Raw genomic sequence first — 15,905 nt, 5'->3', positions numbered from 1 at the left:
CGGCATGCGTGTCCAAGAGAAATGGAGCAAGTATATAAAAACGGAGGGAGTAAAACTTTTCTTGTTGTCTATTTATTATATAAAAATTGTATTATGTTTAAGGTTACCCAAAAAAGTCAAAAAGTTACCCTAAAATTAGCTAAAAGTTACCTTTATACTGATCGATGTACGCTAATATTAGTGTAAATCGGGTATATACAAAAGTTTTTATTGTATTTAGAAGAAAAAAATAATGCAGGTTGTGAGACTTGTGACGACATCATTAAACTTTATTGAACGATAGTTGACGGTCTACTAGCTAACTAGATTAACTTACACTTGGCATTACATGTGTGGTCATTACATATTTATCTCACGTTTTCGGATATGGATTCTCTCACTCAATTGGCACACGTGGTTAATTTAAAGATATTTCATTCTAGTGGTTATTATTATTATTATTATTATTATTATTATTATTATTATTATTATTATTATTATTATTATTATTAGAGTGAGGGGTAGCTAGACCATGTGAAGTCGACTTTGTCTGTGTCAAAGGAGAAGACCATGTGAAGTCGACACATACATCACGACCACGATCCCATGAATAAAGTAACACATCGACAGGTCTGAGGGCCCCGTCATTCCCTCCAGACAATCCTATGTCAACTTCCTTTCTTGCTGAAATCCCAGATCTGTAGCAAATATCAACAAATGTATCCCGAAAAACATTGTGCCGATGTTTAATACCAACAATGCCAGCACACGACACCGCATGGTCGCCGAATACATCCCCAGTAAAAACCCGAGAGCAAGCAGAGCACGGTGTCGAGACAGAGAACAATGGAACACCCATCCGATAACCTGTGATGCACAGACACGCCACCTGACAGGAGAGTCCGAGTCGACACGCGTGTCGGACACGGACACGGGTGGGACACGGGGCGACACGTGTCCGACACGCAGAAAATCGTGTCCGTTTTTTTTTTTTAAATTTTGATACTTGGACACGGACCGTGTCACCCCAAGACACGGCCCGTTTTGTATTGGACACGCGAAATACAATACCCTCACTGACTCATGCTCTGCCTCTCCCAACTTCCCAAGTCTCAAACTCTCAATCCTCTCATTCTCTCACTAACTCATACCCTAAGTACTTTGTAGCTCGTCGTCGTCGCCCGTCAGTCGTCACCGCCGGCCGTCGGTCTCACAACCGCTGTCACATTCAAACGTCTGTCTCTGATCTGCTAGCTGCGTCTCTCACCGAGTCACCGTTCGTTGCTGTTTAGGCTTGTCACCTGCTGCTCGTGCTAGGCTGCTAGCCTTCTCTCACCGTTGTTCGTCCTCAGCCACCGCCCACCAGGCCACCAGTCTCCAGCTCACTGTCGTCTGTCGCCTGTCGTCCGTCGCGCGTCAGCCACCAGGTATGGTTCTGAGGTTCTCTACTTTGTTTTTTTTTTTTTTAAATTCAATTAATTTTCTAATTTTCGATTGCTCCTTCATGTATACATTCAATTAATTTTCTGAAATTCAATTGCTCCTTCATGTATACATTCAATTAATTTAACTTTAACTTGATTAGAATCAGGAACAAGCGTGCATAATTGATCCTTCATGTATACATCCTGTATACTGTAATGAAAATGAAGAACTGAAAATTTGATTTTTGATACTTTGATGTATACTGTATAGTTGGCTAGTTGCTGGACTTGTTGGACTTGTTTAATTAAACTTTAATGCATTTGATATAAGCATGAAAAACTGAAATTGTATTGTTGTCTTGTTGAAATTCTCAGGAATGTCTTCTAGTTCCTCTGCTTCATGCAATGTCAGTGGTAGTAGTAATTCATCTGAGTCTATGAAAGACCCCTACCCTTTGTGGAAGTTTGTTGTTAAGGGTGATAAAATATCGGGTGGTGGAGGAAATTATAATTGGAAATGTAACTTTTGCGGCGAAGTTAAAAATGGTTCATACACTAGAGTGAAAGCTCATTTGCTAGGTGAACAAGGGAAAGGGATTCAAACTTGTAATAAAGTGAAAATTGATGACCTTGCTAAACTAAGATCGCTTCATCGTGAATCCGAGGATTATAAAAAATCTTTGTTACCAAAAGTTCCACCTTTTTCAAATGAACCCATATCTTCTCACACATCAACTGAAGCTACATCAATGAGACTAGGTTCATTTGATAATGTAAAGAAGAGGAAATCAAAAAATACAATTTCTGATGCTTTTAATGTGAAATCTCGTGACCACTTGGATTCTGAAATTGCTAGAATGTTTTACACAGGGGGGTTGCCTTTTAATCTTGCTAGAAACCCTTACTATGTTAGTTCATATACAATGGCTGCCAATTCTAATCTCTCTGGTTATAAGCCTCCCGGATACAACAAACTTAGAACAACTTTGCTTTGTAAAGAGACAGAAAATGTGGATAGGTTATTACAACCTATGAAAGCCACATGGAAAACAAAAGGTGTTAGCATTGTTAGTGATGGGTGGAGTGATCCACAAAGAAGGCCTTTGATTAACATTATGATTGCTTCTGAAACGGGTCCTATGTTTATGAAAGCTATTGATTGCTCGGGTGAGATTAAGGACAAAGATTTCATTGCTACCTTACTAAGTGAGGTGATTGATGAAATTGGAGATCAAAATGTTGTTCAAATAATCACAGATAATGCAAGTAATTGTAAGGCTGCAGGGGAATTGGTTGAGGGTAGGTATCCTCATATATATTGGACACCATGTGTTGTTCATACACTTAATCTTGCAATGAAAAGCATCTGTGCAGCTAAGAATGTGTTGAATAATGTTGAAGTATATGATGAATGTAATTGGATAACGGAAGTTCATGCAGATGCCTTGTTCATTAAAAATTACATAATGAATCATTCGATGAGGCTTTCAATGTTCAATAAGTTTTCGCCATTAAAACTACTTTGCATTGCCGACACTCGTTTTGCTTCAATTGTGTGCATGCTTAAAAGGTTGAAACTCCTTAAAACATCACTTCAATCAATGGTTATTAGTGAGAATTGGTCCTTATACAAGGATGATCGACGCGGGCAAGCCTCACATGTAAGGGAAAAGATTTTGGATGAAATATGGTGGGAAAAAGTTGATTACATTCTTGATTTTACACGCCCAATCTATGAGATGATTAGGGTTTGTGACACCGACAAATCTTCCTTGCATTTGGTTTATGAAAGATGGGACATTATGGTTCAAAAGGTGAAAGATGCCATCTACAAGAAAGAGGGTAAACTAGATTATGAACAATCTACCTTCTTTAATGTAGTTAAAGGGATTCTTAGTAGTCGTTGGAGTAAGGGTAGTACTCCACTTCATTCATTAGCACATTCTTTGAATCCAAGGTAAGTTTTACTTATTTAATTCATCTTTATTTATTTTTCCTTGTTTTTTTATTTAATTTCTTATGGCTATTCTTATTTTGTTGTTAAAGATTTTACACGGAAGAATGGCTTAATGAGGTCCCGGGACGAGTTGCTCCAAATGCCGACAATGAAATTTCCACACAAAGATTACAATGCTTTCGAAGGCTTTTCCAAAGTCCCGATGAAAGATTCAAGATCAACACGGAATTTGCAATATTCTCACAAAAATCAGAGGGGATCTTTCTCAACATTGATTGCATGCATGATATGGCTTTGATGGATGCTAAAAATTGGTGGGCAACTTATGGTTCCCAAGTGCCTATGCTTCAAGGTTTGGCTTATAAGCTATTAGGTCAACCTTCTTCCTCTTCTTGTAGTGAAAGGAATTGGAGCACCTATAAGTTTATTAATTCTTGCACTAGAAATAAGCTTACTCCTAAACGTGCTCAAGACTTGGTATACATTCATAACAACCTTCGATTACTTTCTAGGAGAAGTGAAGAATACACTAAGGGGAGATCTAAGTTGTGGGATGTGGGTGGAGATGAGCATGACAACCTAGGAGAGGTTGGTATTCTAGAGATGGCCGAGCTCTCACTTGATGAACCCGAGATGGAGAATATGATTTTTGATGATGTACTTGGTGATGGTGAAGAATGAAACTATTAGTACTTTTGTTTATTTTATTTATGATTTGTAAAACTATTATTAAGACATGTATTTGGTTTGATGGTTTCTTGATATGTATGAGACTACGTTCGTACACTTTGTTTATTTACTTGTTTTAACAAAATTGTGTGTTTTGAGGCTAATTATTTAGTGTTTTATTGAATAGGTTGTCAAATTCTCGTTTTTTTGATATATTATATGCCTTGTTATATGCCGTACCCGTGTCCCCTATTTCAGGATTGCCGTTTTCCCGTGTCCGTATCGTGTCCGTGTCCGTGTCCGTGTCGGTATCCGTGCAACATAGCCGATAACACAGCACACATCGGTATGTCTTAGCGTTCATCGTCTGACCCAATCCAGAAATAGGGACTGCCCGAAGCCAAGCAGAGGTGTGATCACCCTGCTGCGACTTCCACAACGCCAACTGCCGAGGAGACAAAGAAAAGGTGGATTCTGCAGAAGCGGTAACCTTTGTGAAATATATATCTGCCAATTTCTTCATGAGTTTAGGGGCAGCGACCTCATAAGGATTACCTAAAATTTCAGACTCAACCGTTCCAGTAAACAAACTCAACGCATCCTCAAAAGCTTGACCAAGACCCACAATACCAGTACGACGCAGAAGCTGTGTCTGCAACCCAGCAGACTGCAACCGGGAAGCAAGAAAAGCATAGTGACGAACATCACCTGCGGAGTAAACACCAAGCCCTCCAAACGCAAATGGTAAGGTGGCAAGCCGCCACTACCAATCACCAAACCCGGGCCCTGAAGCAGTAACATTACGCTCCAAGGAAGATCGAAGAACCTCTCGAAAACGCGCTGAGCCGCCTCAAATGCACCTGGAGAACAAGTACGCAAGGAAAAGTATAGTTTAGAAACTCCAGTACATTCCCTAAGTAACAACAGCTCACACTGGGATCATCCAGCATAGCAACCTTATCCATAAGCGCAATGGTCTGGGTCACCCTCTGCATCACAAGCTCGCCACTAAACCTGGAATCAGAACTAACAGGACCACCAAGCAGCTTAACACCATGCAATGGTCGAGCAATAGAAGGGGGAAAAACACCCACAAGCCTGCTACGAGGGTCTTCTGTAGGCCAAAAAACTTCATGGAGTAAGTACCATTACACCTGAAGGCTAATTTTTATATGTACTGCTGACTGGTCACACCGTGTGGCCGGGGTTTTTTTATTAAGGGATATTTTATTCTTATAGTGGTATTAGTGTATTACTTATTCAGGGGTCACACTACTAGAAAAGTCTGATTTCCGACGGAATTGTTCCGACGGACACGAAATTCCGTCGTAAACTTCGGAATTTTCGACGTATTTTTATTCCGTCGTTTATTTCTGACGGATTTTAACATTCCGTCGGAAATACGTCGGAAATTTACGACGGAACAAAAATCTGTCGGTATAAATACACTTTCCGACGGAAAATTCCGTCGGAATATTTAATTTCCGACGGAATTAAAATCCGTCGGAAATTTCCGACGGCAAATTCCGTTGGAAAATTAATTTTCCGACGGAATCAAAATCCGTCGGAAATTTCCGACGGAATATTCCGTCGGAATATATGATTATATATAATAAAAAAAACCTGGCCTTTTATAATCTTCTAGGGTTTTCTCTTCCTCTCTCCAGATTCTCTTTCATCCGCCTCTTCTCTCTCTCCAGCTTTTCTTTCTCTCTCTTCCGCTCTTCTTTTTCTCTCTCTTCCACTTCTTCTCTTTCTGTGTTTCTCTCTCTCCTCCGCTCCTTCTCTTCCTCTCTCCTCCTCCATCTTCTTCTTCTTCTTCTTCTCTTTCCTTATTTCTCTTCTATTTCTTGGGGTTTTTATGGTCAAAAATCGGCATTAATGGTTTCTTTGGTCAAATTCGACCATGAAAAGTTTAAATCTAGACTTTTCATGATCGAATTTGGCCTATTAAAACCAAATTTCAAGAATTCGAAGCCAATTTCAGTAAAAAAAGGTATGTTTTTTCGAGTCTTCTTTTTTTTTTTGGGTTTTGTGGTGGCTTGGTGCCGTGGTGGTTTCGTTTTTATGGGTTAGGTGGGTTGGTCGGTTTTATGGGTTAGGTGGGTGGTCGAATCTGGTGGTTTGGTTAGGTGTGGTGGGTTTTATGGGTTAGGTTGGTTATAGTTAAATGGGTAAGGGTTAAATGGGTTAAGGTGGTGGTAGATCTGGGTTATTGGGTTAGGGTCGTGGTGGGTCTGGTGGGTGGGTTAGTTCGGGTTAGGTGGGTTAGGGTTTAATGGGTTAAGGTGGTGGTGGATCTAGGTTATTGGGTTAGGGTCGTGGTGGGTCTGGTGGGTGGGTTAGTTCGGGTTAGGTGGGTTAGGGTTAAATCGGTTAAGGTGGTGGTGGCGGCTTAGAGTTTGGCTTAGGGCTTGTTGGGTGGCAGTGGGGGTTGGACGTGGTGGTGCGTGGTGGTGTGGGGGTGGGGTGGGTTTTTTTTTTTGGCTTGTGGGGTGGCAGTGGGGGTTGGACGTGGTGGTGGGTGGTGGTGTGGGGTGTGGTGGGGTGGGTTTTTTTTTTATTTTTTTTGGTAGAAGTTTCCGACGGAATTTTTTGACGGATTTGGTTTCCGTCGAAATTTACGACGGACTTTTCCGGGCCCCAATTTGTCTTCCCAGAAATGTGTTTCCGACGGAAATTTCGTCGGAAAAGGCCATTTTTCCTACAAAATGTTTTCCGACGACACGTTTCGACGGAATTCTGTCGGAAACCCTATTTCCGACGGAAAACAGGGTGTTTCCGAGGAATTTTTTCCGTCGGAAAACGACACTTTTCTAGTAGTGTCATTTGATTGGTCAGATATTATTTAGGGAATACTCGGTCAGTCAGGGGTTACTCTCACACAGAATATGCGCTAATCGACTGAGTAATCCCAGTTGAAGTAACCCTTGACCAACTAAGTAATCCGGCCACAAAGTATGGCCAGCCACACAGAAAAGAACCAAAACCTCAAAGTAGATACTCCATACCACAAAGTATAAAGTTAAAGAATAAGGATCGGGAAAAAAAAAAAACTTATATGTTAATACACCACAATTGTTACTTATTAAACTTTATATTTAGACTAGAGAGATAAATACACAACAATTGTTACATATACCAGCTTACAAAAAGGTAGGGCTGGTCCAAATGTCCATTAGTCTAAATGTCTAACCAAAAAGATATTGTAGAAAATCTGATAAAATCAATTTTAAGGGGATTGCATACATAAAGGTATAAAACAATAACAACCACAATGTTCATTTAATTTTATTTCTTCATCAATAATATAATTATAAGTTTTGCTCAAATAATTTTTAGGCTGATGACATTATTGGCCATTACCTTTTGAATTGTGTGACCATTATAAAACTCGGGATCACTTAATTAGCTTAACGAACTACTACTTCATATTTTATAACCTTTTTTTTTTTACAAGATATATTTTATAACCTGAAATAGTACATATTGATTGAATTTGATCTTTTGTGATTCACTAGTACATTTTGTTATATTCTAATCAAATTGATAATTTATTGCTTAAAATTTAATTTTACTAAATATTATAATATATGGTACGTGGAGGGAACTAGTTCTTAGGTTTTTGAATTTAAGATACAAGTATGTGGGAAACATGTTGATATATATCAGGTCCAATCTTGTTCCATCATAAAGGTAGGTCCTTTATATGTAATTAATACAACGACCTACACCAATTCAACAATAATGTCACATTAAATTGGTGCCATGACTATGCTTCAATTCTTTGTGTTGCCAGTGTAAGTAGGGCAAACTGCGAAAAGAGAGGGAAGGATTGGGATAGAGGAGAAGACAAAAGAGGCTTTGGGAAAATTGGGAGGGGTTAATTAGGGATGATAGCATACTAGCTTAGCGATATTTAATTTACTCTTCAGGATGCCATTAATGTTTTAGCATAACAATTATTTATTATTAAAAAAAAAAACCCTTGAGGATAAATTGAAACAAATAATATATGGATGCCATTTATATTTTGGATGATTTTACGGCGGTCATTTGAAAAATGACTACCATACTATTTTAATGATATATAATATGATTGGTTCATTTTTCATGTTATAAAATGACCACAATTAGTCTTATAATACCTACAATGTAAATATAAATTTTGATAATTTTAATCCAATATAAAATAAATATTATTTGAGAAACTATAAAATAAGAATAAAAATTACATAAATGAAACTAAAAATTTGATAAATCAAAAAAATTGTTGATAATAATATTTAATACAATTAATAAATTAATATAATTAATTAGACCCTGTTCACTTAACCTCACTAAAATAATATTAAGTAAAAATAATTTCAGTTTAGTAAAAATAAGTTCAATTCAGTAAAATTCAATAGCTATAAAGAAGAAATACGATAGAAAATCAGTAAAAAAAATAATTTCATTTCGGTAAAAATAGTTTCCAAATTTAGTAAAATTAATTTTAGTTCAGTAAAAATAATTTCGGTTCAGCAAAATAATTTCAGTTCAGTAAAAACAATTTCTATTCAGCATAATTAAGGCGAAGTGAACGGGGCCTTACTTGGAAAAAAATATGTCAATTGTGAACTATATAATCATTAAAATATTATGATAGTCATATTTCAAATGAATACTGTAAAATTTTCATAATATTTTAGCATAACAATTATTGCTTTTGAAACAAATAATTTTAATTATTTTCCCTTGAGGATGAAATTGAAACAAATACTAATAACACTTCCCCCCCTCCCCCCCTTTTTTTTTGAGAACATATGACACTCCTTTAAATTAATTAGTTGATGTCATATATATATTATTGCTATATACTTGGTATATAGATAGATTATTACTCCGGATTGTATAATATAGTGGAATAACACAAGTTCAACCGATATGAACATATGACACTCCTTACAATGCAAATTACAAATTTCTTTTTTTTTTTACAAGAATATTGTTAAAATAACTTCATACTCCCTGTCAAAAAAAAAAAAAAAACCTTCATACTCGTATCGTTGTGTACATTTTTTTTTTTTTTTTCGAAACTGTATGGTTGTGTACTCGATGCAAGCAAATTTTTCGATTTTGAATATATGTCGTATATCCTTAATAAAAAACCATCCTTAAAAAAAAAAAAAAATGCATGCATGCATGCAATTTATTGACATATACTTCGTACGTATATATAGTACTCGCACTTGACTCCTTGAAGTTGAGACCAAAATGGAAGCTCTTGATTTATTTAACACAAAGCAAAAGCTCAATACAAGTGTTACAATAGCCCAAAGCTCAAACTACATAATCATTCTCTTCTCTTACCCCTTTTTGGTCCCTGTTTATTTTAGGTTAAAAACAAGCGTAACCGAGTAGAAAAAATGACTTCATTCTACTCAAATTAAACCAGAAGAAAAAAAAAAAAAAAAAAAAAAACAAGAAGGAAACTGCTGAAGCATGAAACTTAGTAGGGCCTGGCGTAGTTCTTGATGGCAATCGGATACGCGGCGTCAACGAATTTGGCAACCGTCTTGAGAACATTTTTGGCTGTGACCTCGGACAACCTTTTTTCTGATGGACTTCCAGGCCTGTTTGATGCACCACGGAACACTATGTGTGGAACTCCGTTTGCGATAGCAGTCTGCGAGGTAAGTAAAGATAATAATGTTACAGACTATATATATATATAGATCAATGGTTATAATAATTATATCGAAAACTTAAACTCTAATTAATTCTACTCATACATATATGACATCTATTAATCGTACTAATTTTAATTACATGGTATCTTTGTATCAGTTGTATATTATTCGGGGTAGTTCAAAAATCACGTGGATATTAATTAATTAATTATGACATAATTCAAATTGACTATTTCACGCATTTAATTATTTTAACCTTAAATATTATATGGATGTCAATATCTATCTATTATTTATCATGGTATATATTTAACGTTCATAAAATGGTACCATCTACTAGAATGGACCATGCAGAAATTAATACTTATTTGTAATGAGGAAACTGACCGTGACAACGGCGGCACTTTCGGTTTCCACGGCGGAGACACCAAGTATTGTGTTGAGGGCTTTAGCATAAGCATCATTCAACAAGTAAACATCAGCCGATCCAATTTTAACGTCCGGACCGATGTGGACCGTAGGGCGCTCACTGTAATTGATCTCAGATGCAAGCTTAACCCAATCGGAGTGGACGTTAATAAACAAAGCTTTCTTTTGCTTTGAGCTTGTTGGTGTGTAAATCGGTGTTGATTGGTACTCAATACTGGCCAATGCATTTGCTCCTGCTTCGGGTAAATTGTAGTCTCCAAAATTCAAACTCTTTGCGGCCATCATTGACTTGTCCTCCTCAGACTCGTACTTCTGCACACAATCATATAAAATAGACTCTTTCGAATTATTTAAATATAAACAAAATTTTAAAAAAAATGCACATGTGAGTTGTTCCACCTGATAATCATACATCCATATAAGACGAATGACTAGGTTTACTTGTCAACTGATTTTATGACAGAATCATACTAGACTTTCAAGTGGTTAAAACAAATTAGATTATGTAGCGATCAATGATGTAAAATTAAGTAACGGGCTAACACGAAAAACATAAAGCATGTATCTCATTCATTCATTCATTCATTTATCCAAACGTTAACATAAACCTAACAAAAACATCCCATCTAACTAGCAAGTTTATTTATACATATAGCATGACATGTATCCAAAGTTAATAAGATAGCTCAATTTATATAGTTAAATTCTAAGTTTCTTTTTTAGTCATCAAATTCGATGAAATTAATTGATGTTTATAGAAATGAATAGGATGATGAAGTACCAACCTGCCACGTCCAAGAACCGGTGTAAGCGACTTGTGTAGGCACAAGAACATCAGTAATGAAGATCTTGTTGCTTACAGTTGCAGATGCTCCATAGTTAATGATCCCTGAGATACGGAATGTATCTATAAGAATTTGCACGGTCACTCCTACGTTGGCCTAAGTTTTCAATCATCAACATTAGTTAGTAATTTCGTAAAGGAGAATGTACTTAATTATAATCTTAATTACGAAATATTTGTAAAGATGTATATAAAGAATTCCATATTTTCTCACCAATGGCTCCCCAGCTATAACATAGATTGCTGGTACGTCATTGAACTTCCCGATGCTGTATTTTCTTCCTGCATATATATGCAATTTAATTAAAATACAAAGGTGAATCAATTTAAAATAAAGAGAAAGATCTATATATATATATATATATATATATATATATATATATATATATTTTGATCTTAAGATAATATGTTCCAAGTTTTATGTTCATTACGATATAATATATATGTAGGTAACAAATTTAATTTACTTATCAAAAAGCCGGAGTGGGAAGGGTACCGGAAATAGTTAGGGAAGGGACAGATTGGTGAGGGGTGAAATAAGTTGAGTTTTTAAGGAATTTCTCATCTCTTCCACTAGAGATGACCAACCCTAAAAATGGGCCGGATTCAATGTTAATTCTTTGAACAACACTAAAGAGAGGGTGGTCGACGTTCAATTGTGTGGATTCGGGCACCAAAACAAGGAGCCCTAGCACCAACATTGCCAATTTCACTCCCCACATCTTACTAGCCATAGAGACTTTTTTGTTCAAAAGCTAAGACTAATTTAGTGTTAAGGATATAGAAGAAGTATTGGTTGTGTGATGAACTTTGGTGCAATCTTAAGTGCCCTTATATAGACTATTGAGATGAGTGATGTACGTAATCATCTATGCATGTATGGATGACAATTATTCATCTCTCTCAATCAGTGAAGGAAAAAATATCACCGTAAGGTAACAATCCCTAAGGTAGTAAAAGATAAGGACTTAATTGCCGAAAAAGGCAATTTGATGCTTCCTGCATTCTCAAACAATCGCAATAAGCCAATGCATAAATTAACCCCCTTTTTTCTTTTTTTTTTTATTTTTTTTATTTTTTTTTTTGTGAACGGGCACAAATTACCCTTAATTAATGCAATTTTCTACAATTATATATTCATAAAAATAGTACCAAAGTCAATGTAGCGAGTATCATTTCATTATAGTACTTCCTTCATTTTATTATATCAAATTATGAAACAAGATTACACTTTTCAAAATACAATTTAAACATAAATAAATAACTTTATTTATATAACAATTATAATAATAAGGATAGAATATCTCTTTTTTTTTTTTTTGAAAAATCTTTGTTAAGATTTATCCTATTGAATAAACAAAAATAAATAAATCTACAATTATTAGATAAACAACGAAAAAGTATTGTTGAATTAAATAATTGACAAAAACTCCATTTGTCCTAATTTAAATATCATGAATTATTTCAACACAAATTTTAAGTAAAAATGGATCTACTTTTTGGAAGAAAGATAGAGAAAATTATCAAAGATGATAATAATATTACGTCTATTATTATGATGACAATTGACAAGAGTAAAAATTATGTGCGACTTAAGTAAAAATTATGTGCGACTTAATATACAGAAAAGTTATTTTTGAGCTTTGTCACTCCATTCCATTTCATTAATGTTCTACTCGTAGTTTATACTCCATGCTTATTACTCCTTTCATTTATAATAATCCTTCTCGTTTTAATATTTTTTAAAAAAACTTTTTAAAATATAAATAATCACGGTCTAATTGGGAAGAAATTCTAGAGAGGTAGTTAGTGACTAAGTGGTAGTGCTCAAGAGTGAAGACAAGTGAGGCAGTGACAAGATAAGACATTAACGAGCGATAATTGAGGAATGGTACTTAAATGTACACATGGCATTATTTGTATGTGTGATCGTTACATATTTCTGTCACAAATTATTTGTACGATTGGTACTAAAATCTCATACTCAATTGGCTCACGTGGATAAATTACAATTATATTTTATTCTATATATTATTTTTATCTATAAAATTGTCCTTTTCATTCAATTTAATCAATTTTATCAAGGTTAGATTAGGGACTTTAGGGTACTAGGTCATCTAAGCGTCTAGGTTCATTACGAATGTAGTCTACTACAATGTATCTTAAATACGAAGTAATGATTAAATATTACTTTGATGCATGAGATTAACCCCTTCCACTTAATTGCTCTTGAAATTTTTTTAGACAAAATAAATAAATACGAGTAAATAAATAAAAATAAAAATAAATTTGAGCGCCTAATCTAAACCTTATTATTTGTAAATTAATTTTTTATTATATATATCAAATTTTATAAGTTACGGAGTAATTAATTAAAGAAAACTAAATATATTACGAGTAATTATCTTTGTAAAAAAAAAAGTGATGCATTTATTTTGATACAAAGAAAGTAAGTGAATTTTTGTACGATTTTATTTCAAATTATTATCCATACGAAATGAATCCAGTTTAGGTATATGTACCCGGAGTCTTTCCTCTACTCCTACCATCCAATTCAAATGTCTCAATAAATAGCTAATAGTACATATGAGGATGGACGACTATTCAACCGTGTAATAAATCCAAATTATAGGAATTACATACTCCCTCCGTTTTTTTTATATGCATCACTTTTCTTTATGGGTGTTTTTTTTATATGCATCACTTCTACATTTGGTAAAGTTATACTATATTTTATTATTTATCTCTCTTACTTTAAACCCCACTCAAATTATTTATCATTTCTCTCTCTTCTATGTCCCCACTTAAATAATAATATCTATTCTCTCTCACATACTTTCTCTTTCATGGTCCCTATCATACTTTTATTATAATAATTTATTCACCCACTCATAATATTATATTTATCTCCTAAAACTATGTGCATTCACAAGTGATGCATATAAAAAAAAACGGAGGGAGTATGTCATAAAAACATAAATCGGAAAAACTTTTTGTGTTCAACTGATATGAATGTAATCCGTATAATACAACATTGTGTACAATCACAATTATTCTACACTGATTGTACGCAAATTGTCGACTTTAAAAATCCATCTATATATCTTTTAAAAAGTCATTAGCAAAAAAATGTACGGCATATGTGCATGCAAGAATATAGTATGGAGTTATGGACTAATGCTTTTCTTCAATCCTTCAATTTGAGACCAACATGGAAGTTCTTTTATTATTTATTTAGTTTAAGCAAAAGCTTATAGTAGTACGGAGTACAACATAGGTAAAATAGCTTAAAGCACAAATAACATAATCTTTCTCTTCTACTCTTTTGGCCCCTGTTTATTTTAGCTAATAATAAGATATTTATATGATCATGAGACAGAAAAAACACCTTCATTCTACTCAGAACAACAGATTTATAAAACTTAATTGACCATGGCGTCGTTCTTGACAGTAGTTGGAAGCGAGGCGGCATCAACAAATGTGGCAACCGTCTTCAGAACATTTTTGGCAGTCCTTATAGATGAACTAGGCTGTTTTGGGACTCCAGGTATGCTTGATGTACCGCGGAACACTATGTGTGGAATTCCGTTTGCAATTGCAGTCTGCAACGTAACACGCCCGTACAAAGTGTTAAATGATAAATCCGATTTTTTTTAGGAAAAGGATAAACATAGTCTTTAGCTTTTAAGGATATGTATAAGAAGCTAGAAAAGGAAATGTTATGAAAAACTAACATTAGTCACTCCAATGTATGCGTGATTTTGTTATGAGTTCTCAACTTAATTCAATTTTAAAAAGTATATTTAATGGTTTTACATAATTTTAAGTATTACATATATATCATTACTCTTCTTTTTTAATCGTACATCTACATTTAGATGGAGTATTTTTTTTTTTTTTTTTTTGAAAGAAAAGGATGCATAGATTAATTGTTTAAGTTTACAAAAGTAAGATTAGCTGGGACGTCACTAGGCCAACAAAATGGTTATAACTAATCTTAAGGTTTACATACATATATCATTTTTTTTTTTTATTATTTTTTTTTTAATACGAGTAGTACATGTAAATTATATGGTGTATGTGTATGAACTACAAGTAAACTACTTCAAATTAAAATAAAATCAATTACTCCAAACCAGATAAAACCTTGTATTAATCATGACATATTTTATATCGACTATATTTGAATTATTTTTTAACCCTATATATATATTTTATATCGACTATATTTGAATTATTTTTTAACCCTATGTATATATATATATATATATATTGATTTATTGTGGTAATTAGAGGCATGCAAAAACGAACAGTAAATTATACTTGTATTAATTTAACTTGAAAATTTGTGATATAATCACGAATTTATTGATAAGTACGGAGTATAATATTAATTATAGCGTACCAATTTAGGGTACCACTATAAAGTATCTTTAAAATCATTAATAAGCCTTTTTAAGTATAAAGTACCATACCATTACATTATCACCATTCACCAACACAATATCATTATTTAATGATATTATTGTTATTAGATTTCGATTTTATTTTTAAATTTTTATTTTTTTTAAGAAGAAGAAGAAGAATAGATTTCAAAATATATACTACAATCAAAACGATATGTGAATTAGTGAATGTGATACAATAAAAAATGTACCATAAGAAATGTTGCCTCGCATGCCCCCGAGGACATACATGGGAAAAAAACGTGGATAAGAATTGAAATTAGTAGGCAATTGTACATCAAGAGCAAGTATGACTAGTCCCTCTATTCAATTTCATTTAATTTGTTTGTTACGTATCGATTTTTATGGTTCGCTTTTAAGAACTTTGACCTACTAAAACTAATATAAACATCACCATATTATATAGGATAGGAGCTTGTTGGGATTCGATTTTAACTGTACACTTAAATAACCTTTTACTATTAT

General features: G+C 34.1%; 2 protein-coding genes across 3 annotated transcripts; one reads left to right on the top strand and one right to left on the bottom strand.

Annotated features, from left to right (window-relative positions):
• The first annotated feature begins 850 nt into the window (after positions 1–850).
• On the top strand, positions 851–4,348 carry LOC110696091. 2 transcript variants are annotated; one of them, XM_021873369.1, is made up of 4 exons: positions 851–1,406; positions 1,779–3,360; positions 3,450–3,712; positions 3,873–4,041. In XM_021873369.1, the coding sequence occupies exons 2-4, from the start codon at positions 1,781–1,783 to the stop codon at positions 3,941–3,943; spliced, it is 1,914 nt and encodes a 637-aa protein (XP_021729061.1). In that variant the 5' UTR covers positions 851–1,406; positions 1,779–1,780; the 3' UTR covers positions 3,944–4,041. The 2 variants fall into 2 exon arrangements, with proteins under 2 accessions (XP_021729061.1, XP_021729060.1); XM_021873368.1 differs by having other exon boundaries at positions 3,450–4,348.
• Positions 4,349–9,274: 4,926 nt separating this feature from the next.
• Positions 9,275–11,773, bottom strand: LOC110696092 (bark storage protein A-like). Its single transcript, XM_021873370.1, has 5 exons — positions 11,471–11,773; positions 11,189–11,256; positions 10,916–11,071; positions 10,089–10,442; positions 9,275–9,697 (listed from the first exon to the last, which is right to left on the bottom strand). Exons 1-5 carry the CDS (start codon positions 11,706–11,708, stop codon positions 9,521–9,523), a joined length of 993 nt encoding a protein of 330 aa, XP_021729062.1. The 5' UTR covers positions 11,709–11,773; the 3' UTR covers positions 9,275–9,520.
• Between the last annotated feature and the right edge of the window lie 4,132 nt (positions 11,774–15,905).

The sequence above is a fragment of the Chenopodium quinoa genome, unplaced genomic scaffold (genome assembly GCF_001683475.1).
Source record: "Chenopodium quinoa cultivar QQ74 unplaced genomic scaffold, ASM168347v1, whole genome shotgun sequence".
Taxonomy (NCBI): domain Eukaryota; kingdom Viridiplantae; phylum Streptophyta; class Magnoliopsida; order Caryophyllales; family Amaranthaceae; genus Chenopodium; species Chenopodium quinoa.
Note: the sequence above shows the minus strand (reverse complement) of the source record. Positions and strands in the feature narration are given on the sequence as shown.